The sequence below is a fragment of the Haliotis rufescens genome, unplaced genomic scaffold (assembly GCF_023055435.1).
Source record: "Haliotis rufescens isolate VD_foot unplaced genomic scaffold, xgHalRufe1.0.p SCAF_5, whole genome shotgun sequence".
Taxonomy (NCBI): domain Eukaryota; kingdom Metazoa; phylum Mollusca; class Gastropoda; order Lepetellida; family Haliotidae; genus Haliotis; species Haliotis rufescens.
Window position 1 is genome coordinate 60,070,435 of NW_025964223.1, and position 26,053 is coordinate 60,096,487.

At 40.7% G+C, this 26,053-nt stretch overlaps 1 protein-coding gene and 1 non-coding gene across 5 annotated transcripts in view; one reads left to right on the plus strand and one right to left on the minus strand.

Annotated features, from left to right (window-relative positions):
* LOC124140364 (vacuolar protein sorting-associated protein 13A-like) overlaps positions 1–26,053 on the plus strand; it is a 154,670-nt gene that overhangs the window by 73,371 nt on the left and 55,246 nt on the right. For 3 of the 4 annotated variants that reach the window (XM_048384082.1, XM_048384084.1, XM_048384083.1), the window contains exons 24-52: positions 56–209; positions 931–991; positions 2,962–3,200; positions 3,921–3,994; positions 4,322–4,464; positions 4,960–5,072; positions 5,809–5,919; positions 6,336–6,439; positions 6,916–6,954; positions 7,341–7,475; positions 8,129–8,206; positions 8,660–8,880; positions 9,853–10,000; positions 12,086–12,170; positions 12,477–12,661; positions 13,096–13,247; positions 13,773–13,864; positions 14,541–14,794; positions 15,399–15,515; positions 15,864–16,025; positions 16,494–16,587; positions 17,655–17,830; positions 18,414–18,542; positions 18,721–18,934; positions 20,429–20,641; positions 22,938–23,086; positions 24,092–24,163; positions 24,365–24,406; positions 25,844–25,968. In XM_048384082.1, the coding sequence (XP_048240039.1) occupies positions 56–209; positions 931–991; positions 2,962–3,200; positions 3,921–3,994; positions 4,322–4,464; positions 4,960–5,072; positions 5,809–5,919; positions 6,336–6,439; positions 6,916–6,954; positions 7,341–7,475; positions 8,129–8,206; positions 8,660–8,880; positions 9,853–10,000; positions 12,086–12,170; positions 12,477–12,661; positions 13,096–13,247; positions 13,773–13,864; positions 14,541–14,794; positions 15,399–15,515; positions 15,864–16,025; positions 16,494–16,587; positions 17,655–17,830; positions 18,414–18,542; positions 18,721–18,934; positions 20,429–20,641; positions 22,938–23,086; positions 24,092–24,163; positions 24,365–24,406; positions 25,844–25,968 (3,881 nt within the window). The remainder of the gene's footprint in view (positions 1–55; positions 210–930; positions 992–2,961; positions 3,201–3,920; positions 3,995–4,321; positions 4,465–4,959; positions 5,073–5,808; positions 5,920–6,335; positions 6,440–6,915; positions 6,955–7,340; positions 7,476–8,128; positions 8,207–8,659; positions 8,881–9,852; positions 10,001–12,085; positions 12,171–12,476; positions 12,662–13,095; positions 13,248–13,772; positions 13,865–14,540; positions 14,795–15,398; positions 15,516–15,863; positions 16,026–16,493; positions 16,588–17,654; positions 17,831–18,413; positions 18,543–18,720; positions 18,935–20,428; positions 20,642–22,937; positions 23,087–24,091; positions 24,164–24,364; positions 24,407–25,843; positions 25,969–26,053) is intronic. The other variant, XM_048384085.1, reaches the window with a different exon arrangement.
* Positions 11,558–11,675, minus strand: LOC124140384. The gene has a single exon (XR_006861910.1). It is a non-coding gene; the product is annotated as a U6atac minor spliceosomal RNA (small nuclear RNA).

Below are 26,053 nucleotides of genomic sequence, written 5' to 3' on the forward strand. Positions count from 1 at the left end.
CAAAGTATATTCCTACCCTTGTTTCCATCCTTAATGTATGTCTGTCTTACTATAGGATCCATCAGAGACCCAGATGGAGCCTGATGTTGACACATTAAGGAGGATGCGACGCTCAGTGCTTGGGAGGAAGGTGGTGATGAGGAATGATGGAAGGAAGAAGACGAAGAAAGAGAATGTCCTCTCTTCTCAGTTATCCAGAAATAGTGCTGGTGAGTGCAGCTGGTGCGAGCAGCCATCTTGAAAATATACATTTGGAACATTTTTGAAAATGTAGTGCATCTAACCTGAGCCATCCAGGGTCACTTTTTACATGTTTACTTCTCTGAATTCGGAAGGACTATGAAATGAATGATATGGATGATTCCAGTGGTTAAAACCTTGCCAGTCATAGGTGAGCTACAGGGCCTCATGGGTCTGTGTTTTCTGGTGTAAGTCCTACTGATGTGACTGTTAGCTGAGGTGAGGTGAAATTGGGTTTAACGTCGCGTCCAAGATTATTGCAATCATTTAGCGACATGCATGCACGTGTGTGTGTGGTTTCTTGTACTAGTCTTGGCTGATGCCAATTTATAGTACTAGCCCATTGAGATACCATGCTGTAGTTTAACATGAATACCCCACTCAGACACAGTATACTGACTCCGAGCCGACCAGTCATTGTCTTAGCCCCTTAATGCCGAGCGCCAGACAGGTAACAAGAAGTACCATCTTTTAACGTCTTTTGGTATGATGCGGACGGGGATCAAACCCGGACCTTCCTCTCTCCGGGCGGATGCTCTACCACTAGACCACGGAGGCGGTCCGACAGTTAGGTACTTTTATCAAGTGTACGTATGTAATTTATGCTTGTTGTTATCTCAACAAGAGATAGTCCAGTAAAAAAACTTTTGTAAAATGGCTGTGCATCAACATGCTGACCTAATGTTTCAGGTGAGGAGGTGTTCTTCTCTGCATCCGATCATTCAGACGAGGATGTGGATGAGTGGTCTGAGTGAGTTGGAAATAATTATTTGATATTAATTATGTTATCTTTTTGTGCACTATCACTGTAGTCACTTACAATTGAGTAGTGGTTTAGAGTAGCAGGTCATCGTTTTGATCAATCTTGAGAACATAACTAGCTAGTACCTGTTCGACTGTACAGTCAAGTAGGAGGTGGTCTTGAGTTGTTATTCATAATAGCTGACAGTCCACTGAAATCAGGAGACATGTCTCCAGGCTTGCATGCACTAGAAAATGACTGGGATTCAGATGTTTTTCTTGTAAACGCCTTCAATACAAGATAACCTTGAAAAGGCCTGAAAGTAAGAGTAGTTGCATTGACAGGCCTGGAGGTAAGTGTAATTGAATGACAGGCCTAGGGGTAAGAGTAATTGAATGACAGGCCTGGGGGTAAGAGTAATTGTATGAAAGGCCTGCAAGTAAGAGTAATTGAATGACAGGCCTAGAGGTAAGAGTAATTGTATGACAGGCTTGGAGGTTAGAGTGAGTGAGTATGGTTTTACGCCGCTTTTAGCAATATTCCAGCAATATCACGGCGGGCTGGAGGTTAGAATAATTGTATGACAGACCTAGAGGTAAGAGTAATTGTATGACAGGCCTGGAGGTTAGAGTAATTGTATGACAGACCTGGAGGTTAGAGTAATTGTATGACAGACCTGGAGGTTAGAGTAATTGTATGACAGACCTGGAAGTTAGAGTAACTGTATGACAGACCTGGAGGTTAGAGTAATTGTATGACAGACCTGGAGGTTAGAGTAATTGTATGACAGACCTGGAGGTTAGAGTAATTGTATGACAGACCTGGAGGTTAGAGTAATTGCATTGAAAGGCCTGGAGGTTAGAGTAATTGTATGACAGGCCTGGAGGTTAGAGTAATTGCATTGAAAGGCCTGGAGGTTAGAGTAATTGTATGACAGGCCTGGAGGTGAGAGTAATTGCTTTGAAAGGCCTGGAGGTTAGAGTAATTGTATGACATGCCTGGAGGTTAGAGTAATTGCATTGAAAGGCCTGGAGGTTAGAGTAATTGCATTGAAAGGCCTGGAGGTTAGAGTAATTGTATGACAGACCTGGAGTTAAGAGTAATTGCATTGAAAGGCCTGGAGGTTAGAGTAATTGTATGACAGACCTGGAGGTTAGAGTAATTGCATTGAAAGGCCTGGAGGTTAGAGTAGTTGTATGACAGGCCTTGGGGTAAGAGTAATTGTATGACAGACCTGGAGGTTAGAATAATTGCATTGAAAGGCCTGGAGGTTAGAGTATTTGTATGACAGGCCTGGAGGTTAGAGTAATTGCATTGACAGGCCTGGAGGTTAGAGTAATTGCATTGAAAGGCCTGGAGGTTAGAGTAATTGTATGACAGACCTGGAGGTTAGAGTAATTGCATTGAAAGGCCTGGAGGTTAGAGTAATTGTATGACAGACCTGGAGGTTAGAGTAATTGCATTGAAAGGCCTTGGGGTAAGAGTAATTGTATGACAGACCTGGAGGTTAGAGTAATTGCATTGAAAGGCCTGGAGGTTAGTGTAATTGCATTGAAAGGCCTGGAGGTAAGAGTAATTGTATGACAGGCCTTACCTCCAGTAAGAGTAATTGTATGACAGACCTGGAGGTTAGAGTAATTGCATTGAAAGGCCTGGAGGTTAGAGTAATTGCATTGAAAGGCCTGGAGGTTAGAGTAATTGCATTGACAGGCCTGGAATCAGTATCAGTAACTGACCTGTGGCAGATGTTTCTAGGTTTATCTAGAATAATTCCCTTTGTCTTTCTCTCTCCCAGTAGACCAAGCAGAAATGTAGCCAAGTGGTCAAAGTGTAATTCATTATGCTGAAGATCTGAGTTTCAATTTCCATATGGGTTCAATGTATTTTGTTTAACCTCTCTAATAAGCACTTTTTGAAAAATTTAAGGCACATGTGGAGAGGAAAATATGCAGAAGTATTTTGTTGCCTCTTTGTTGCAGTTTCCTGCACATCAAGCCTGTAGACGACAGCACCTTCCCTTCCAACTCGGTGAACATCCTGGTGCGGATGACCTTGGGGGAGTTTGTCATCAACCTGTCCAGGGTCATGGACAAGCACGAGACTCCATATCTGATGTTTCGCGTCAACCGGCTGCGCATTGACTCGGCGTTGACAGTGCATGGCTACGCTGTCCACGCAACGCTGGGAGGTGTGCAGCTCGTAGACAAGATCCATGTCGGTAAGGCACAAGGGTTGTTCCTGGTCTGATTGGAACACCTCATTTAGACATGTCATTTCCCCGAGTTATGTTTCTGATTTCTTGGCCCCTGACGTAGACTGGAGCAGCTTTCACTTTGTTATAAACAAATGCAATAATGTCTTGTATTACCTTATACAATCAATGCAGAACACAACCATTATGAAAAATATATGCCTAGTGTATAAATTTCAAGCAATCAGTGTTTCAGTACAGATTTTCTATATTAATGTGTAACTGCAACTTTAGCCCTGTGCACTGTGGATTTTAATGGATTACCAAAAACAATTTCTCATGCCCCATGTGTAGAAGAGTAGAGGACCTAGGACCCCTTGGATACAGAATACATGCAACATGGAAACATAATATCATATGGTAGAGTCTTGTTTCTTGTTTCTTTACTCTCTCTTGGGCCTGTGAAGATCCGGGCTAGAATAGGTCTTCAGCAACCCATGCTTGCCGTTAAAGACGACTTTGCTTGTTGTTGAAGGCGACTAGGTCAGGCTTGCTGACTTGGTTGATGTATGCGATCAATGCTCATGATGTTAATCACTGGATTGTCTGTTCCAGACTAGATTATTTACTGACCGCCATCATACAGCTGAAATGTTGAGTGCGGCATTAACCACAATCAAACAAACACTTCCTTGACCAGTGTTTCGGTATAGACAGCTGTACGTGTGTCCTTTGTTCTCTCCACAGGCTCATCTGGAGAGTACATGGAAATCTTGGGCACAAATTCCGCGACAGATCTGGTCTCCATTGTTTACAGAAAGGTGGGTGCAAGGAATGTCATTCAGAATGATCACCTCCGACCTAGCCACCCACAGTCCCTTGTGGTCAACAATGAAAGTGCAGATAGATAGCGTCCTTGGTCCAGTTATGTTTCTACTTTACAAAAGCCCTCTAAAAGACATAACAGAAAAATTACCTATACAAATGACTGATCTTTAGTTGATACATTTACCAATTGTGACCTGTCAGAATCAATGCTGTCAGCCAGTTGTTGAACTGATCCTGGCCAATGACATGTGCTTTTGCTGACTATAGCTTGGAACCCTATTCACTCAATCCCAGTCAATAGCAAATTGTGGTTGTTCCAGGTGGAGGCGTCGTGTCCTGACTTCAGTGACGGTTACGGCGGCGTAGAGCATGCCCTGCTGCTGAAGCTGCACACGATGTCGGCACTGTGTGACCAGGCCAGCATGATCTACCTCAACGCCTTTATCCAGGGGCTCATCACCAGGTATGCCTCACTTCTTTCAGGGGTCATCACCTGATAGGACTCACTTCTAATGAACTCAAGGACATACATCGGTATTTTTTGGTTTACACATTTGACTGTCTGAGCCAGAAGTCACAATCTGATGTTTATTTATCTTTAGATGATAATCAGGTACTAGGTTTACCTGAAATAGCAAACAATCAGAATGTTGTTTAACAATAGTAATTTCTTCCAGTCGTCTAAGGTGGAATTGGGAATGCAGAGTTGCATTCCTTGGGCATGCCAGAAACTATGATTGTGGGCTTGAATCCTGGTTCGTCACGATTATGTTTCTAGGTTTGTCAGCTCCATAAACATACTCGTTGGTTTCACCTTATTGGTAAACGTCTCAGACCTGCATCACTTCAGGCTTTCCTCCCACATTAATTAAGCTGACATGCTGTGGTATAACTGAAATACTGTTAAAAGCGGTGTTAAACCCAACTCAGGCACTCACTGAGACTTTGTGTGTGACAGCGTGCACAGCATGGACATGAAGACCAGCACCAGCACCGTGATCTCCTCCTCCGACCTCAACAATAAGGACCGACCCTCCCTCACTGAGCGACTCACATCCATCACCGATGAAGGTATGTAGCTTCTTTGACTAACCACGGGCTTGCATGGCTCGGACTGTAGCTGGAATAGTTCTATGAAACAACATACACTTCTTCACTCCTCTTACTTTTGTTTTATACAGCTTGATTTAAGACCTGCAGAAATATTTATGAATGATGAGACTTTTTACTGAAGCTACTGACCGCCTCCGTGTTCTAGTGGTAGAGATTCCGCCCGGAGAGCGGAAGGTCATGATTCAATCCTCGGGCTGCATCCTACCAAAAGATGGTACTTATTGTTACCCTGTTTGGCGCTCAGCATTTAGCGGCTAAAACAAGGACTGGTCGGCTCGGAGTCAATATACTGTGTCTGAGTTGGGTACACACTTTGCATGCACATGGCTACATAAGTGCAATAATCTTGGACCCGATGTTAAACCCGATTTCACCTCACCTCTACAGCTACTTCTACATCTGGAAATTAATAATTCTTTTCTGTTCTTTGGTTTTTGATGGGGTTTTTTAATTATTAAGATACAGAAAAGCCACTATTATATGCTATGGTCTTACAAACCCATGTGGCTATGGGATAGAGGGCTGAAAAACAGGAGAGGGAGGAAGGAGAGAGACATGAGGATATACATTCATGATTTGAAAATATTTTTAATCCTTATAATAAAAGTAATATTTGTTTGAATTTGTCTTGTAGTCCTTCTATGGACTGTATTATTTTAATGATTTCATGTAAACATTTGTCCCTGTGTTACAGTGGACTATCTGCCTCCACGGTGTATCAAACTCAACATGGTGGCCAAACTGGAGAACTTGAGTCTCAGATTGTGTGACTCTGAAAACAGCCTCTCCCATATCGACATCACAGGTGAGTGCCCACAAGGCAAATAGCTTTTCAAGTGAGTGAGTGAGTTTGGTTTTACGCCGCTTTTAGCAATATTCGAGCAATATCACGGCGGGGGACACCAGAAATGGGCTTCACACATTGTACCCATGTCAGGAATCAAACCCGGGTCCTCGGCGTGACGAGCGAACGCTTTAACCACCAGGCTACCCAACCGCCCCTCTCAAGTGAGTGTCTGACAAACTTTGTTTTGTTGCTATCTGTACCACTCACATGTTCTAATATGTTGCATGAATACTTTATTATGGGAACCTATGTCCCAAACATTTCTTTTATAATTTAACCATTTGTACCATCCGCCATGTGTCTTCTATGATGGCCATGTTATTCACGACATTTCTTGTCATTATGTGTCATGTCTGTCATTGTGTTGTCTTCAGGTTTGGAGAGTCACATCCTGGCCACAACTACCAGGACAACTGTACGATTACGTCTCAAAGACATGTCCATCCAAGACTGCTCTGTCGGTGCCATATTTCCCAGGGTATGCCTGTCTTGTCGGCACTGAATATACTCCATGTGATAAATATGTATACTCTATGTGATAAAATAACTGTACTCCGTGCGATAAATGTGTATACTCTGAGCGATAAAATTACTCCATTTCATGTGATAAGTATGTATTCTCTGTGTAATAAAAGTACTTTACTCGAAGTGATCAATATCTCTACTCTGTGTGATTAAGTTACTATACTTCATGTGATAAATATGTATACTCTATGTGATAAATATGTATACTCTATGTGATAAAAGTGTATACTCCATAATATACTCAAAAGTTTTCATATTTCTTGCTCAAGCATTTGCACCAATGTTAATGGTAGTTGTGATATAACATGTAGGTTATAATATAAAATAATGGGAATGTATAATATTATTTCAACTCTGTCCTTGGAGTGATTATTTTCAAACTAAAAAGCTATTATAATTTTGTGCTTAAGATTTTTTCTTGTCATGCAGATCTTAGTCATTGAAGATGATAGCTGTTTCGATCTGAAGGTGAGTGTACAGTTACTGGGTGGAATTTGAACATTCGACCTAGTTATTTATCCTTTAGATATATTGATTCTGTTGTATGTTTAGAAATCAATACAATTGTTTCTAGTTTATTGGATACCCTTGGCTGAATCAATTTTGTGGAATCAACATTGGCTTAATCAAACTTGGTTGAATCCACCTTGGCTTAATCCACATTCGCTGCAGTTAATGTGGTCAAATTAACCTTGGTTGAATCACCCTTGACTGAATCAACCTTGGCTGAATAAATTTGCCTGAATGAAGATTGTTTGAATCAGTTAGACTGAATGAGTATTGACTGAATCTGGAGTTCATGTTTTACGTTTGATTCATGTGGATTGGTGTTTGATGTGTTTGTGTATGTTCAGTTTGTGAAGTACAACAAGAACTACGAGGGTCGTCTTGACAACCGGCGCCAGAGCCAGGCCCTGGACTACAGCATCCGTCTCCGTGTGGGGCAACTGCAGACCGTCTATCTCAGCAAGTTCTACTGGGAACTTATTGTAAGTTCCACTGCAGGCACTCCCAACATCTGTGGGGCATCACACAGTAATCAGAATAATGATTACTGAAAACTGATGTCATGTAACAGTGGGTTAACCATTGGGTTAACTTTGGAAAGATTAAATAGACACGATCAGTTTTCCTGATGGAATATTTATACATAATTGTGACCAACCATGAGATAAGGGACCTTTATAGATGAAAGAATCACAATTTTACTTCTCATTGTATTTAGAAACTACAGTATCTTAGGAACACAAAAATACAATTCACAAGCTTCAATTCTGTGGAATTACAGAGATACATGGCATCAAATATTTGGACACATTTTATGCAAAGATCCATTTTCAGACTTATAAATGCCTTTGTAATAATTGCAGATTTTAGATATGATGTCAGATTAATTGAACGTAGACATGTATGCTGAAATGTTTGGAAATAATGTTTTTATTACATTACGGACTAACGGGAGAAAAATAAGATATATTTTTACATTCGCACATATGGCGATTTTTACTGAAGTAAGTTGATGTCAAACGTCTCTGTCATCACACAATTGTTTCCTAGCACACATGGTTTGACTAGGTTTGTATCGTGTATTACACGTCTAATGTTATGTATATGAACAGTTTGTGGAGTGAATATGTTTCAGAGATTCTTTGAGCCTTTTATCAACCCAGAGATGACCGAGGCTGCCAGGGCTGCTGCCATGGAAACGGTTCATAGACAGGTATGTGTAACTACAGGCACACCAATGTCGCCACCAAGCAGATGAGAGCAATAGAAACCATGTACAATATGTGATATAGAAGTCCATTTGTTTAAAGGTATGTTAGAGAATTGAATGATTTGGAAGACACACTCACTCACTCATCCCTCACTCATCCACTATCCATTCTCTGACACACCGACTCTCTCCCTTCCTCACTCACTCACTCATTCACTGACCACTCACTCATCCACTCTCCACTCAACCACTCACTCTGTGATGTGCTGTCTGTGCAGGTTGATGACATAAAGTATCACACCCTCACTCGACTCACAAACTCACTCATCCACTATCCATTCTCTGACACACCCACTCTCTCCCTTCCTCACTCACTCACTCATTCACTGACCACTCACTCATCCATTGTCCACTCAACCACTCCCTCACTCACTCTGTGATGTGTTGTCCTTGCAGGTTGATGACATACAGTCTCAGAATGTGCGCATCAGCCTGAACTTTGACCTGCGCTCCCCGACTATCCTGGTCCCCCACGACTCCAAGTCTACAGAGATGTTCATGCTCAACCTCGGCAACCTCAACATCAAGAACTACTTTGACCACACCAGCATCCCCCCCGACATGAAGCAGGAGTGGAACCACATCTACGTCAATCTCAGCTCAGTCAAGGTCAACAGGTCAGTTTCTTGTACTCCATTGCTGATGGGATGCATTGACTTGATTGGTATTGAAACTATCCCAATAAGGGTCTTGTGCGTAAAATAACACAATTAAATGTAATTGGTGCTCTTGTTGAGCTACTCCTAAACAGGGTGGTGTCATAATAACCAACTTAGATGAGAACTTGGTGGGTTCAATGTGTCACCTTCCTCATTATGTGTCATCATATCCAAATAAGTTGGAACGATGCTCATGCTATCAACCACTGGTTTGTCTGGTCCAGACTGCATTCTCTTCATGATATATCTCGAATCATGCTAATAGAGGTGTAGAACAACATTATCTCTCTCGTCCACGCCATCAAAGCCTGTGAGGTGTGGTCTGGTACAGGGATTTATCTAGACCTGCTCAGAGACCGATATTGAGTTCTGCTGAAAATGATAGTAAAAAAATTCAATTGGAATTAAAACAATTCCCAATACCTCAGAATTTACAAAAATAAGAATATTAAAAATATCATATTTGAAAAATATCACTATTTGTTTCCCAATGTGCCTGCCCTAGACTCTCGGTGTGGAATCAGACCGCCTCCGTTGTCTAGTGGTAGAGCGTCCGCCCGGAGAGAGGAAGGTCCGGGGTTTGATCCCTGGCCGCATCATACCAAAAGACGTTAAAAGATGGTACTTGTTGTTACCCTGTCTGGCGCTCGGCATTAAGGGGTTAAAACAAGCACTGGTCGGCTCGGAGTCAGTATACTGTGACTGAGTGGGGTATTCATGTTAAACTGCGGCATGGTATCTCAGTGGGCTAGCACTATAAATCGGCATCAGTCCGGACTAGTACAAGCAGCCACAGATGTGCATGCACGTCGCTATATAAGTGCAATAATCTTGGATGCGACGTTAACCCAATTTCACCTCACCTCGGTGTGGAATCCTAGATGAATGCCTGTGGTGTTCTGTGTAAGTGTGTACATGTTCCTCGCGCAGGGTCCAACTGTCTCTGGCTGATGATGTGTGTAACATCCTCCACAACGTGCTGGAGCCTGTCAGCCTCAAGGCAGATATCCGCATGGCCATCAAGCCTGTACTATCTGATGTCAAAATCGACATCTCGGGGCATCTGGAGAAGGTCAAGGTCAGTAACATCAGAATCCAGGTGTCCGTGTATTACATCTACCCTGACAAGTAGGTCATATCCAGGGAGAGAAACCAAGACTTCATAATCATCTATTTGAGAATTGAATGAAGACTCTCACTGTCCAAATGTCCTCACTTCTGAGATAGATATCTGCCAGTTTTTAGTTTGCCCCTCATCACAAGGAGACCCCAAACCCCAGATTTGAAACAAGTTTCTCAAGCTAGTCAACTAATCTAATAATAGCCAAAGTAAATTATACTTAATCGGAATTCCAGAAGTTGATGTGGGCATAATATCAATCAGTGACATGACATTTTGTTTATTTTGATATTTGGATTAATAATTTAAGATAAAGATGAAAGTATTGATGCATATGGCACTCAACTGAAACTATCTTATTCAGGCTCTCCTTTTATACTTGAGTGAAAAGAAGCAATTAATGTTAGCAATATCGTGTGTATAGCTACCAAATGCGAAGGAATAGTTTCAAATGTGATACAAATGTAATAGCTACAGTCGTAACAGCGGTTCTTATTGGAATCAGCACATGACCGCTATTGAAACTGCAGCATTGGCAGCTGAAGACATTTGGTCATATCTGTTAAACAGTTACTGTCACCACAGTGCGCGAAACATGGCTGACAGTTAATGCCCATTGAAATTAAATTATAATTCCCCTTTGATACAGATTATTCCTTTTCTGCAAAAATGTTTTTTGTATGCATTATCAATGCATTTTGATGGGAGTCAAATGGAAAACTTATGAGTCATAGAGCTATATAAATTACTTCACCAATAATTTCATTCACTGTTTACGTCTGAGAGCTAGATCTAGTAAATGCACAATAATTGTTGATATAACAGGGCTGATAAAAAAGTCTGTCAGTCAGTGTCAACAATAAGGAATTTGTCTGTGGCTGATTGGCACTTAAACAATAATATTAATTTATATATTATTTTATCGGCATATATCAATACCAGATCCCGATGTGTGTTTTGGCTACCAAACAGTTGCCAAGATTGCTGGGATCTGGTGGGCAGATGGGCAAGATGTCGATCATCTTCAGCATGTTCGGAGACCATACCTGCCCATTTATTTGCAATAACTGATACAAGAACACATGTCTCCCACTTTAGATAACAATTTCTGATGCATATGAATACTAGTTGCTCAATGCAGTGGATTATATGCTTTTTAGTCAAGACTTCGAGTCAGACACTGAAAGAAAATACTTCACTTGTCCCTTATTTGTTTATCGCCGCCATTTCTAACATGCTATTTTTCCGGAAAGGGTGTTGTCAAGTAACTACAACGGCTTTTGACGGATACAGCCAAAGATATTCCACTTGATTCAACCGAGAATCCCATACTGGCTGTGCACGTATTTTCCGTTAACAACCGCTGTCAAATCTCAGTGTTTCTTTTCATTTGCATAATAATTGCATTCAATTTGCCTTCATTTTATTCAAATAGTTAGGAGGGTTTGTTATTTACAAGGTCTTGACATGTCTCTTGTTCGGACTTTGCAAATCGACATTTTATATCATGTCTTGAAAAATAGGTGTGACCCCTAAGTAGAGAGTCACTGCCTCATGTGTGTTGTAAGAGCCACAAGGGCCCATTCCGTCCTTATCGAGGGGAGTGCTAACCTTCTCTCCTTTCTAACAACACATCAACAGGGGGTGACTAGACAGTATATATAGCACAAGGGACTGTAAGCTGCCATCGTTAGGTTCACCTCATTAACATTCTCAGACCACAAGTAATCTCATTAAATTCAAATTTATCTCCAGCTCTTTGCAATATTACTATTTGATATTGTTCTTTGGTCTTTTCAATTGTGGTTATTGTTTTGACATGATATCAGCATTAGATATGTAATGAAAGTAGATAATAGTATGTGTAACGGTTGATTCGGACACCATCTTTGTTTGGGATTTACAGAAATGAAGTTATCAGAGTAAATTCTATAAATTCAATATATTACATTAACAATATCAATTTAGAGTACATTATTACATTCATGTAAGGTCTTTTATGTAAAAACTCATCTGAATGTATTGGGTTTTTTCACATTATAGGTCAATATATTAGCAAAGGATTTACAACTGGTGAGAGGGATCCTACAGGACAATTTGTCAGAGGGAGCTCCACAACCAACATCAGGTAGGCAGAGCCTGTGACAAATAGGGACACAGCAGGGAATAGTATTCCCTGAGGGTAAAACGAAACAAGAACATGCAGATGACTGCATGGGTGACTGTGATTTAGTGAGACACTTCACTATGCAGAGTTATGTCCCTTAGCTGCCAAGATCTGGTAATAGAGTTCAAATCCCAGATTTGTCCTGAATGTGTGTATTTGTTGGCCTCTGTGTAGAAATAGTTCACTTCAGAATAGATGTTAAATTAACAAGAAATTGTTTGTCACTTCTCTGTTACTATGGTAACTACTGTGTTGCTATGGTGACAGGTATCTATGAGTCCCCGACAGTACAAGACCTGCATCTTCAGCACGATCTCAGCATCGACACCACCACACCCATCAGCGAGACGAGGGAGAGTCTGACAGACGCCGGACACAAGGCCTCCACAAACTTCCTGTTCCGCTTCGAGGGAGTTTCAGCAACTCTGTTTGAACAGAGCTCACCCGAGGAGGTGAGACATTTTTCTAGGTTCCCACACAGCCACTTTCCTAAATGTGTAATAAAGACTACCTGTGTTTTATTAAGAGTGTCATCCACCCTTATTGTAAGTTCATATCAGTCAAGAGTGGTTGGGTGACTCAGTGGTTAAAGCACTTGCAGGACTGGGTTCAATTCCCCCATGCTAAATGTGGAGTAAGACTGTACTCACTGATTCACTCAGCACTCAACAAATGAGCTCAATTAATAATGAATTCAGACATTGAGATTCTCTTAAATATAATACTGTCATGGATATTAATATGTATTATTATTACAACTCATTATCATTTTCATAATTATATAATCTGCTGGGATTCAAGGTAAATAGACTGAAATTTATATTTGAAATTGATTGTAACTTCCAATCACTCAGTAAAGATAAGTTGTTACCATACTGTGTTACAGGGCTCTCTCTGCAACAGCCTCTGCTGCATGGACATGGAGAACATCAACCTCAGCGCCATCAGCCAGAGTGACGGAGACCTCAAGGTCACATTCGCCCTCACCTCCCTATATATAGATGACACGAGGCCGGACAGTGACCTGGCCAACAAACGGTAAGTGTGCCAAGTTACAACAGCATACATATTGTGTGTATGTGTTCCTACTTCTTACAGTCTCAGTCAGTGTCTGTGTTCATGTTTCAGGATGCTGTACTCCGCCAAGAAGTGGCAGACGTCATATTGTATGTTCCTATTTCTAGCAGTCTCAGTCAGCCTCATATTGTGTTCCTATTTCTTGCAGTCTCAGTCAACGTCATATTGTGTGTTCCTATTTCTTGCAGTCTTGGTCAGCGTCTGTGTTCATGTTTCAGGGTGTTGTACTGCGCCAGGAAGCAGCAGACATCATATTGTGTATTCCCACTTCTTACAGTCTCAGTCAGCGTCTATGTTCATGTTTCAGGGTGTTGTACTGCGCCAGGAAGCGGCAGACATCATATTGTGTGTGTTCCTATTTCTTACAGTCTCAGTCAGCTCTGTGTTCATGTTTCAGGGTGTTGTACTGCGCCAGGAAGCAGCAGACATCATATTGTGTGTTCCCACTTCTTACAGTCTCAGTCAGCGTCTATGTTCATGTTTCAGGGTGTTGTACTGCGCCAGGAAGCAGCAGACGTCTGACGAGTTGCCGCTCATGTCACTCATCTACAAAGTCAGCAGCGATGGCAACCAGAAAGGTGAGATGGCACAAGTAGAGGCTGGGTGGAGAACAGGATTATCTGTGACAACCACCGAATTGGTGAAGTGGGTATAATATCCTATGCCCCTTTCCACTAAGTGATCTTACATTGTAACTTACATTCTTTTGCATTGTCTTAGGATAGTAATAGCGGAACTGGGCCCTTAGCTACAATGAGTAACCTGCAGTGCGAAATTAGCCTACAGTAGGTCAACTATAAACAAGTATTGATTTTAATTGTTCAAAATAATTTTACAGATTGAAAAATATCATTTGAGCCAGAGTTAGTACCACAGTGTTTGTATTACTACTTTTGAGGAAGAATTAAAATGCAGGATGTTTTACTGTTGTGTAGTGGTGTAAGAAAACATGAAACATCTTTCTAACCTTTACTCAGGTAACTCTAAGCCGAAACAGGGAAAATATTAGCCACACATTTGTATCCCCAACTGAAGTTCTTCTCGAGTAGTCACTATTCAAGTTCTGTCCAAATGTATGACCATACACAACATTTGGTGTCACCTGGTGTTACCGACCTTGACCTCTGACCTACATGAAATCTTACAAGAGAAAAGCACAAATATGAAAGATAAATGTATCTATTCAATTTGGAAATTGGAAATAAGCACAATGTGAATCAACCTCTTTCTGACGTCCTGCTTCTGTGTTACCAGCGGACCTGATGGTGGAGAAGTTGCGTCTGAACGTGTCGGTGCCGTACGCCGTGGTGCTCTACTCCTTCTTCCAGGCCTCCTTCCAGACAATCGGGGACACCAACAACTACTCCATGGAGGCCTCCACGACCTTCACCCCTCCGGTCCAATCAGCTCCCACCACCACGCTCAGTGTGTACGGGTCACTCAAACAGCCGGAGATTGTCCTGTATGCTGACCCCTGCAACTACGACAGCAGGGTTATCGTGCTCTATGTGAGTTGAAACTCATGTACCGTGCGTTACATGTATCAATAGCTGGGAATAAAGAATGTTATGAGTCTGAAGGTCAGGTGTCCATGAACATTCAGCTGAAAACATCATATACCCGCTGCTTTTGACACTTGTAACAAACTTTTCTTTACGATTTCACAAGTTACTAAGAATTATTTGGTAAAACATTTGTGTGTGACACTAGGATCTCTAAATGGCTGCCATCAGATTCTCAACTTGGTAAACTGAAGTGCAAATAGAGTCAATTTTGATGTGCCAAGCCAGTGACTTCACATCAAACAGTATGATGTCCCCCAAGGCGATCCGGCTGCCTTGTTGGGTTTTTACAGCAACTGACCAATCAGATAGCAAGAGTCTTTAAGAGTAATGATAAGAGTATATACAAATATTGTGTATTGTATATTATGTTCAAATATGCACCTGAGTGAAACAAACACCAGTGATGTATGCAGCCCTGAGGCCCATGTTACCCATCAAAATCAAATATGTTATGTACTTTTTATGTAATTTGAAATGAATATTTTTCAAGAAAAAAATGCTTTTGGTCATATGATTGTTAAGTAATTTCAGTGAATGTATCTGTTAGGCTGACGTGGCGTTTGAGTACCGGACAGACCAGGAGAAGCAGGTGTTCTGGTCCCGTGTGTCCAACCTGCAGATGGCGTCCTGCATCCGGACCTGGGACTCCTCCAGCAAGAGTGTGGTAGGTGTCTCAAGCAATTACTGTGGAACCCTGGGAAGCATGAATACTCAAGCCTATAAATAATCCCATTATCAAAGCTTAAGGCTAAAAAATCATAGAGGTCATAAATAAATCTTTTTGTATGTAATGGGCTATGAGATACCCCAAATTAATCTAACAGTAACTAGTGAGATATATCTCCCATTTCTGCACTTTTTTTCTTGAGTGTTGAATCATTACACCTTTCTGGTTGTGGGTTTTTGGGTTTGAATTCTCCTCAGGGAGCTGAGAATGCACTTGAAAGGCACACAGATATGTTGCCTGGGTGATAACATATCCTATAACCATGGTAACCATGTCTACCTGCAGCTTCTGGCTCCCTGCTCGCTGGAGTTCACGCAGAAGTTCCTGTATGACCAGAGCATGACCGAGATGACGGTGGACGTGACCAAGGTGAATGTGTATCTGTCGGCCACGGTCCTACAGCTTCTGTATGACATCTACCAGAAGATCCAGCTGCCACAGACACCGGTACATACAACAGCTCTTGAATGGGTGGATTGTGGGTGGATGGAGTTTGAGTGGGGTGGAGAGGTTTGATTAAAATAAGCTACCAACACCCCATTGTTGTCGTATGGCAAACTAAAAGGAGGATTGTGAGGGGGTGGAGAATGTCTGGCCTAAAATTTTATTTGATTCACAAGGGGAGCAGTTGTTAAAAGCCTTGCCTTATAAAAAGATTCTCTACAGTTGATAGAATGAGTAGACTATGCTTGTCGTAAAAGAAGACTAACGCAATCGGGTGTCAGACTAGCTGACTTGGTTGATGCATGTCATCAATCCCAATTGCGTGGATCGATGCTCATGATATCAATCTTGGATTGTCTGGTCCAGACTCGATTATTTACAGACCGCCGTCATATAGCTGGAATATTGCTGAGTGCGGCGTAAAACAAAGAAACCAACATGCAGTACAATATGTAATTATCTGTGTTCCAGACGGACAGCGCCAAGCCGGAGGCGGAGACCAATGACGTGAAGGGCTTGTGGAAGGTGAAGGCTGTGAAGGCCCAGAGATGGCTGCAGGACAGAGGTAAGCTCAGTCTGAGACATTAGTCACTAGACCGAAGCCTGAGTCTAGTAAAATATCTTTTGGTCTTGTAAGCTTTGGTTGTAAAGTCCATACATTAACACTGAGATCTACTCAAAATGATTGGAATGACAGGTTCAGGATAGTAGATTCAAAAGTTTTTGGCACAGACTGTAGCTCAGTCGTAGAATCATTCAGCTTTTCTAGACACATTTGGTCATAATAAAGCTTTTGTACCCAATACTTGCCACATAGGTCATGATGCAAATAAGATGAAGATTGGATGGCTGTAAATGCTACTGATGACCTCTTGGATTGTTTACTGTGTACTGAGGAAGATCACCTCACAGTTGTGTACTGTTTCAATTGTGTCATCATTTTGTCTGATTATTAAAAGAACCATTTATATCATACATTGTTTTGTACTTAAGTTATTGATCATTGATCATGGGAGATTTTTTGTGCTGTGTTGGTGTGCAATGGTTTAGATTTTACTCTATGGTGATTGTGTCTACTCTTTGTGTGTATATTTTAGAATTACTGATAATTTTCTATATCATCTCAAACTGACTCCCACAGTAGATATCGCTTGGGTGAGATCAGGCGAGATATCTACATTGTAGATATTGCGGCAATGAAATTGCTTCACAATGCTTTGCAGACCATTGTAACATCATTGGTTACCATGACGTCACGATCAAATGACATCACTAATGGCTCTGCTACTGAAGCTGTTAGCAGTACATTTTACACTAAAGACACTGCTTATTACTGTCTACAAACTGAAAAAGTTGGAAGAATGTTGTTGAATGATACATACAAGCTCATCCAAATGTCTTTTGATATCAAATATATCAACACGAGTTGATAAAAGTGGAAAAATTCCTCGGCAAGCCTTTGAATTTTTCCACTTTTATCAGCTTGTGTTGATATATTTGATATCAAAAGACACTCGGGTGAGATTCTCTATTTTTTAACATATTATTAATTGGTGCTTTAATTTGTAACTGGATGTTTTGAATGCTACTGAAGTGATGTTATTGCAACACTTTCACCTCATCTGTTTACAGAGGATTATGCTGGCATAGCGTCTGCTCTGCGACCACCAGAGACTCCAAAAGAAGTGATCAAGGTGAAGGTTGAGGAGATCAACGCCATGTTTGAGGTGGAGAACCTCGACCAGCATGTGCCCATGTTGAGCGTGAGGACGTCGCTGGAGGGGAAGGTGGTTGACAGACTCACCAAGGTGAGCAGACGACACCTGCTGTATTGTTGTGTCCAAAGTAAGCAGACAACACTAATATTGTATTGTGTCCAAAGTAAGCAGACGGCACTACTGTTGTTTTGTGTCCAAAGTAAGCAGACGACACCTGCTGTTGTGTTGTGTGCAAGGTGAGGAGATGACAACTGCACAAACGTCTTTCATTGTAGGGGTTCTTGTTAATACTGGTGCTTAGTTCTAATAACATGCCATAGTGGAAGCAGGCTGACACTGCTATTTAATCAAGGATATTTTATCTTGTTTCTGCCAAAGTGCATTGCCTTGCAGTGAACACATTTAAGTTAAAATTCTATATGAACATGTTGGATGTTTTTGCTCACAGACATAAATTCTGGGTTCAGTGCTTGAAGTTTCAAGGTTCATTAAATCTTTTTTATTTTCAAATTCCATCTGAACCAATGGTGAAATTTCATAACATTGGCAAATCCATGTGTAAATCTCCTGAATAGTGGGAGAAATGATCTCAATCAAGCTTTGTATACTCCCTGTGATTAATGTTTGTATCATACGAGGATTGTACCTGCAGTGAAATCTGTGCCACTTCCAGTTTCATGTTGAGGCAGAGTTCCACCTGGAGGTGTACTTCTTCAACGAGCGGCTGAGTGTGTGGGAGCCATTGGTTGAGCCAGTGTGTGAGAAGGAGGGACTCTACAGACCATGGGAAGTCCTCATCAAGGTAGGGAGTTACGATGTTTATTCACCGTCCAGCGTGGGATGTTATTGTCTTTCTTCCCATCCACGTATTGAACCAAGATTCTTACCAGATATGGAATATTATTTTGTTGGTGCTTCATCATTGTAGTTATGTTGATAATACATACCGGTACTTGCATAGTTCATTGTTGACTTTCCAGATTATCAAGGCTAAAGGCTATCCAATGGCGTGTACATATGAGGACAGTGACCTTGACATTCCGGACTGTCTCCAGAACGAGGTTCAGAATATGATGCACCGCTCTCGGGTGAAGTCCAGCAGCTCTGAGACAGACACAGATTCGTCGACGGACATGACTATCATACGTCACCGATCTCTGAGACGAATCCGACATGGTAGTGACCGCAGCTATGGTAGATTTCATTTGCCTGGCTATATTCTACTAACACCTTTCCCTGATGCTGTCTGTATGATTAAACTGCTGTTTTGATCTGAAACATTTTGATCATTATCCTAATCAGATGTCTGTTTATTGCATGACATATTTAACTTAAATTCACAAAACCTTCATTATTGCAACCAGTACTGACATTTTCTAACCTTCGAATACCAATGATACATGTCTGAATAAGAGCAAGCTGTCTCATCTTTGGCTTAAAACTTTAATTGGATCATTTTGATAACAGGCTAAGAAATACAGGAGGTGATTCTCAGGCCAGAATTTCTCTCAAATTTGAGCTGAATATGCCATTGTTTGCCCGTTTCCATGAAATATGCTGACAGCCATTAGAACGATGGTCAATGCTGGCTGTTTACTGCCAGCACAAAGAAATGCAAATGTATCATGTCATAACCACCTTTTTTCAGATGTTGAGATAAGGGAAAGCAGATAGTGGTGTTGATCTGTATTTGAATATTGGTTGAATAATGTGAAGTCACATGATTGAGTTGATGTCTGCCCATAAACCAGATGGCATGTGCTTTGGTTAGTGTGCCGATATCAGAGCTGGCATTGGGACTGTATGTAGAAGCAACATGTTTTCATCCAACTACATAAAAGACGTTAAAGACCACTCGATTCTTTCATATTACTATAGATATTCTGTCATGGTTTGAGGACCACCCAATTCTTTCATATAACTTCAGTTAGTCTGTCATGATGACACACTGACAGGCTAACTATAGTATTATGAAAAAATCTGGTGGCCCTTAACTTCTTTGAGTAATTTGGTTGTAATTTTAAGTCCCTCGTCTTGAGAACCGAGAAAAAATGTGTCTAGCCTTGTAATTTAATACAAAGAGAATTTTGATCATCCTTGAGTTTCAAGTGATCAATATTGTATACAGACCACTCTTCCCTGTATGAAAACATGGTGTAGTATTCAACTCTGATGTACTTGTTGATAAGTGGAAGACAGTAGGAGAGGTAGAAGGTAGACGTTAGGTGTTCTCTCGATATATGCAGGTGGCTGGGTATTGCTAGTTTGCTGTACACAGTTGCTTCCCTTAGCTGTGTCAGGATGCTTCGAATTTCTAGGTTTCCCAATTATGGTCCTTTCTCTGTTCATCATTTTAGTAACTGTCTAGGACTTGCATCAATTTGGGCATTTCCCACATATTGAAGGTGACAACTGCTCCCTGATATAACTCAAATGTTTAAAGTGGTGTTTAAAGTGGTGTTTAAAGTGGTGTTAAACCCAACTGACTGCCACTCTCACCCTTTTTGTAGATCTCATTTGTCGCTTTTCTTGTTGTTGGAATATGGGAAGTGGGAGACATTGCATTGTTGTTGCTATGGTGATGGAAACACTTCATGCGTGATCATTGACATACCAAGTTTCATTACATCAGAATCAGCTTGAGCAGCAAGAGGCTAAAGTATTTGTGTACCCGACACTTTGTTTCAGAGTCTTTAAGTCACCATAGTAGTATACAAGGGGAGTCGGATTCGGAGCCTGAAGGCTTCATCCATAATATAACCAACAAGCTTGGAAGCATCTTCAGCAGCGATAGTAGCGATGCTGACATCAGCGAGGCGGAGGAAGCAGATGACCTGTTTGACCCATCTCTAGATAAACCCGTGTTTATAACGTCTCGAGGACCGGTGCACGTGTCCACCGGTTAGCAGCTGATGTGTTGTGACTTGTAGTTCAATGTGCATCATTGTTTCACACTCCGTGCCTGCGCTCTGCACTAATTATATTAATCAGCTGTTTTATTGGCTGTTCCATATTCTAATGAAATATGTTCATTTTGGTTAAGTTTTTATAATTACTTTTTAGGATTCATTCAATATTCATTAATAAAGTGGATAGTTATTGTGTCTTTGTATTGCTGTTTTTAGATAAGACAGTTTGTCTGTGAAGTCTTTATTTAGAAGTTGGTAGAACGTGAGGATCTGACACCTTTTTATGGGTAACAACTTCTGTATTCTTTGTAATAGATCATCTTTCAGGGCAACTTCTTGCCCTTCATCCGGTGAATACTGAGTAAGTGTATTGCAGTGTCTTTCAAAAACATTTTGAGGCTGCTAGCCCAAACTTGGCTCTTAGCATCATTTTCAGTTGATTTAGCAATATTAAATAGATTATTATTTCTGAGCTAACAAGACTGAACAGAATTTTACTAGACTCAGTCTTCGGACTAGTGGCTCAAGTCGCAGACTTGTATTGAGGTAATATATATACATGCAGATGTTGACACAAAGTAGGACTAATGTACAAGGTAACAATATAGGCAGGTATAGACAATAGGATGAACTGGAGAGAAGCCCATTAAACAATGAGGTTGTAGTGATGGGTGTGGTAACAAGGGGCAGACCATGGAGCTTACAAAGAATAAAGGAGTTGGTATCCATAAAACATGTCAGATATTCTGTGTGACTGTGGTTTTATTTTTCAGTGTTGTTATTCTGTATAGTTCGTCACCAATCTTACCATTCACTTGAATGACATGTGCTTGGTACCTACGTGCTTCTCCTTGCGTGCGTTCATGGGACTTTGTTTTTTGCTTGAAGTTGCTTCTTGGTACTGAGTGCAGGTGTTGCTGGTGGCTTGCGTCTAGATGCATTTTACAGAGATTTTGCCAGGGCATGTGATTGCTGGATTCAGGATATTTACTTACAATCACTCATTATAAAACGACCTGTGTGAAAAATTGCTCAGAAAATAATCAAACCCTCATTTGAAATATCACAGTGTGCAGTATTTTTTATCAATTGAAACTATCATTACTTGTAAATAAATTCAAAGTAGTCGGTCACTAGTAAGGAAATCGCAAAGTCTTGCATGATGTAAACACAGTCTGTCATACTCATGACTGTTATGTTTACTACGAAAACAAAAGTAAATGAATTCCAGGAAATCCCTGAGATATAAATTTGCAAGCGTCGATCACCGCAGTCATTGTCTTTCAGAGATTTTATGCAGATGGACTGTGTGTAAAAAACACATCCATGATCTTAGCTATGACTTTCATACACTCCACCTCATGTTAAAAGGAAATCCCCATTTCTGGAACTGAAGAGGGACCCCCCCCCCCCCTCATTTATATATTTCTGGCAGAATCTCCAGTTTAAACGTCATTTTTGTGTTGTTATTAGATTGTTAGTAGATGTTTGCATTTATTTGTTGTTGTATTTTACGATACATTTGATTATAATATTTTGAAGAAAACACAGAATTATAATTGTAATACACACTTAATGAATTGGTCATTTATTTTTGGAGGGAAAAAATTACCAGGCATGTAGGTTATGAAAAGGAACTTTAAGAAAGCAGTCTTTGGGTAAGGTTTGAATAGGATATCAGCATTAGGTGTTTGATAGGTGTTAAGAAGTTGGTCATTCATGGAGACATCCTACAAAGGTATCCTACTCAAGACAAGTTAAAGAACACCCAATTTGTTTAAATGACTATAGTTAATCTTTTATGTCATGAATACCACTACCGATTAACTATAGTCATGTGAAAACATTGAGTGTTCTGTAACTTGTCTTGTGTAGTTGACATGGGTTCCAGATTCTGTATGTTCACAAACTAGAAAAGTACAGAAGTTGAAATCTATACAGCTTGTGTCTCTAAGATATCAATGATATTAATAATTTCTCCTAAATACAAAATGTGACTGCAGTTTATCCACATAATAAATGGCCATTTTTGAAAATATTCCAAGCAATAATATGTGGATAATTTCCATAGTTACAACAATTATGCTTGGAAATCTTTTTTTCCAGACAAAAGAAACAATGAATATCAAAAGTATTGTATTGGGATACAAATCATTCCGCACCCATTGTATCAGGATACTTATTGTATCGCAACCCCACCACATCGTTACACCTCTGTTGTACAGAAGGTTCTCTCTCAAACATTTCGGTTGAGAGTCGAGAGTATGTAACACCTGCTGATGTTGCAGGTGTGCATGGGTTTGATGAGCCGGACACTGTGATGATGGAGGAGGACGATGACACGCCCACGTGTGTGTATCTGATGGTGGACTCGGAGGACAGGCTGCGTCTCAACATCACACCACAGGCCATCAGCATCCTTAGAGATGTTCTACAGGTACTGAGAGACAATGCATTCACAATAACTTCATTTCAGTGAGCTATCCTTGAAGGAGTGAGTAAGTATTCAGGACTCAAAGTTGCGACTAAAACGGTCTCCAATTCGACCTAAATTTCAATTTGTCTACTGTCTAAAATTCAGAGGTAGCCAAATGCCTTCCTTGAAAATATCTTGTGGCAACGAATTTCTATTGCTTCGCATTTGAAAACACAAAAATAAATAACAGCTAAATGTGGAAAACATGTCTCCTAATAATTGTACTTGCGTATAAGTTCTGCTAAAGTCGACAATGAACAGTGATACATAAACATTAATGTAATTAGTATCTTATTTCAGTTGACAATGCTCATTGGGTACGCAAGGATATACCTAAATAATCTAGTAATATAAATTGTATCATTGTTTGAGTCACAAATAAAATAAATCAAGTACAGTTTCCACTAATATACAATTCCAAGACTAATGCTATGACTTGTACATATTGTAACAGTTATTTGATAAAAGATAATTCCAAATGCTTTTGGCTACCAACAATATCGGCTTGATTTCTTGATTTTACCACTGGCTACCTGGAAAAAAATACCTGTAGCCATAATGCTACTTGGTAAAAATTTAAACTTTGAGGCCTGAGTATGGTTTTATACCGCTTTAAGCAATATCCATCACTAATCACTATCACGGAGGGGGACACCAGGAATAAGCTCATTGTTCCCATGAGGGGAATCAACCCAGGCCTTCAGAATGAAAAGTGAAGGGGCTACCACACCACCCCTATCCTTGATGGAACATTATGATAAAATTCTTGTAGTCTGAATTCCAGAATGTATCACAAACCCTTTCTCAATACATTATAGATAGAGTGTTCTTGAAGGTATTGGTGGTACTGAAAGCTCATGCATCTTATTCAAATTGAAAACGGAAAGTGTTGAAACATCTTATTAGTTTTAGAGAATAGTGGAAGGCAGTTTTGTTAATCACTGCAATTTTCATGCTCTGTTTCAGGCTTTAAGTGCCCCATCTGCATCAGATCTGTCCTCAGTGAGGACTCTCCCGGCCTTCGAGCTGGACAACAAGGTAATGCCTCCATTATGAACTACCCTCAGGTTACAGGTAGAATAGCCCCCTGTGATTCATGCTGACTTAGTCTAAGAGCTGACTAATAAGGAATGGTGATTACACAGTTATATCCTCCCCATGGAATATAAATGCCATAGTATGTGATAACTGTACTTCATGAATGTCATTGTAGTAACAGTACTTTGTGAATGTTTTCAGATTGGCGTTGGCTGTTACATCACTCTACATCCGGATGTCAAGGTGGGCGAGCACTAAAATTGTTCAGTCAAAATGTAAAATACCCCAGAAAGTGCATTAACCCACAATCATCCACTGCCTCAAAACAAATCCGAAAAATGAAATGTTTGAACAAACAAATTTGATGGTTTTCAAAACATGGATGCTGCTTGCTGACATCCTGATGACGTGCAGTATTCATGGCCGGAGGCCCATGTTTGTGTTGGATAGGGAGACAAAGTACTGGATGATAATTCTCTATGTCACTAATATAATAAGAATTTCTGTCACACTTAGGACTAAATAACAGTATGTTTAGTGGTTACCAAGATATGTATTGGTTACATGTGATTGTCAGATTGACTGGGCGCCTGTCTCCCAAAACAGGAAGACAGGTGATGGTCGATTTCTCATAGGTTGCCATTGGACGACACACCCATGTGCATCAATAACTGGATATGGTAGAGATTCGTACCACAATACTTGGCCGCTGCCTGTTGGTTAAGAGTGCTAAGCTAGCTGCACAAACCAGTAGAGGAACAAGCTTAATTTACCAATATCCAATAAGCAAGACTTTATGGTACTGACAGTCAATGTATGCATTAATTATCAAACACAATCTTATATGAGAGTCTTTATAAGTATTTAGAAGCTGGATATAATTATGACAAGGAATCTTATGTATAACAACTTCTGCCTTAACCATACACAACATTCCGGGCTACTTCTTGCCCTTTCATTAGGTGAATGAAGGGCCTGAAGGGTTGAATGTGTATAATGAAGAAGTTGTTATCCCTATGTTCCTTGTCACAATCTTGTATGTTAGTTTATGTGATAATGCCATACTAGTTGTCCATCTTTAGCAACCTATGCTTGTCACAAGAGGCGAGGGGGCATGGGTGGCCCAGTCGTCTAAGGCGCCGTGATTCGCTGTGCAGAGTTGCGTCCCTTGGGGATGCCAGAAACCTATGGTTGTGGGTTCGAATCCAGGTTTGCCCCGATTATGTTTCTAGGTTGTGATAGCACCATACCCATGCTCGTGGGCTTCACCGAAGTGGTAAATGTCTGAGACCTTCATCACTTCAGACTTTCCTCCCACATTAAGCTGATATAGCTGAAATACTGTTAAAAGCGGCGTTAAACCCAACACACTCACTCACTCACAAGAGGCGACTAATGGGATCTGGTGATCAGGCTCACTGACTTGGTTGATGTATTGTATCCAAATTGCAAAGATCAATGCTCATGATCAATCACTGGATTGTCTGGTTCAGACTAGATTATTTACAGACCACCATCATATGGCTGGAATATTCCTGAGTGAGGCGTTATACAACAAACAAACAAACAAACAAACAAACCTGATGTCTTGTGTATATCATGGTGGGTTATTGATGGCCATGTTGCCAGTATGTAATGACATTATAAACTGGATGTTATAACAATATATTCCTATCTCAGATCCATAAGGACCATATACATGGCTGTACCATCCTTCGTGCAGGAGAAAACAAGATGACCAACAACATGGACGATGAGGATGATATTGAGATTATCACTGATGAGGAAATCATTACCCAGCATGAGTAAGTGGAATATATAACAGTGATGATAGAAGGGGCTTGATATACAGAGGAAGGGAGATGAAGAGATGGATGGGAGCAGATGTAT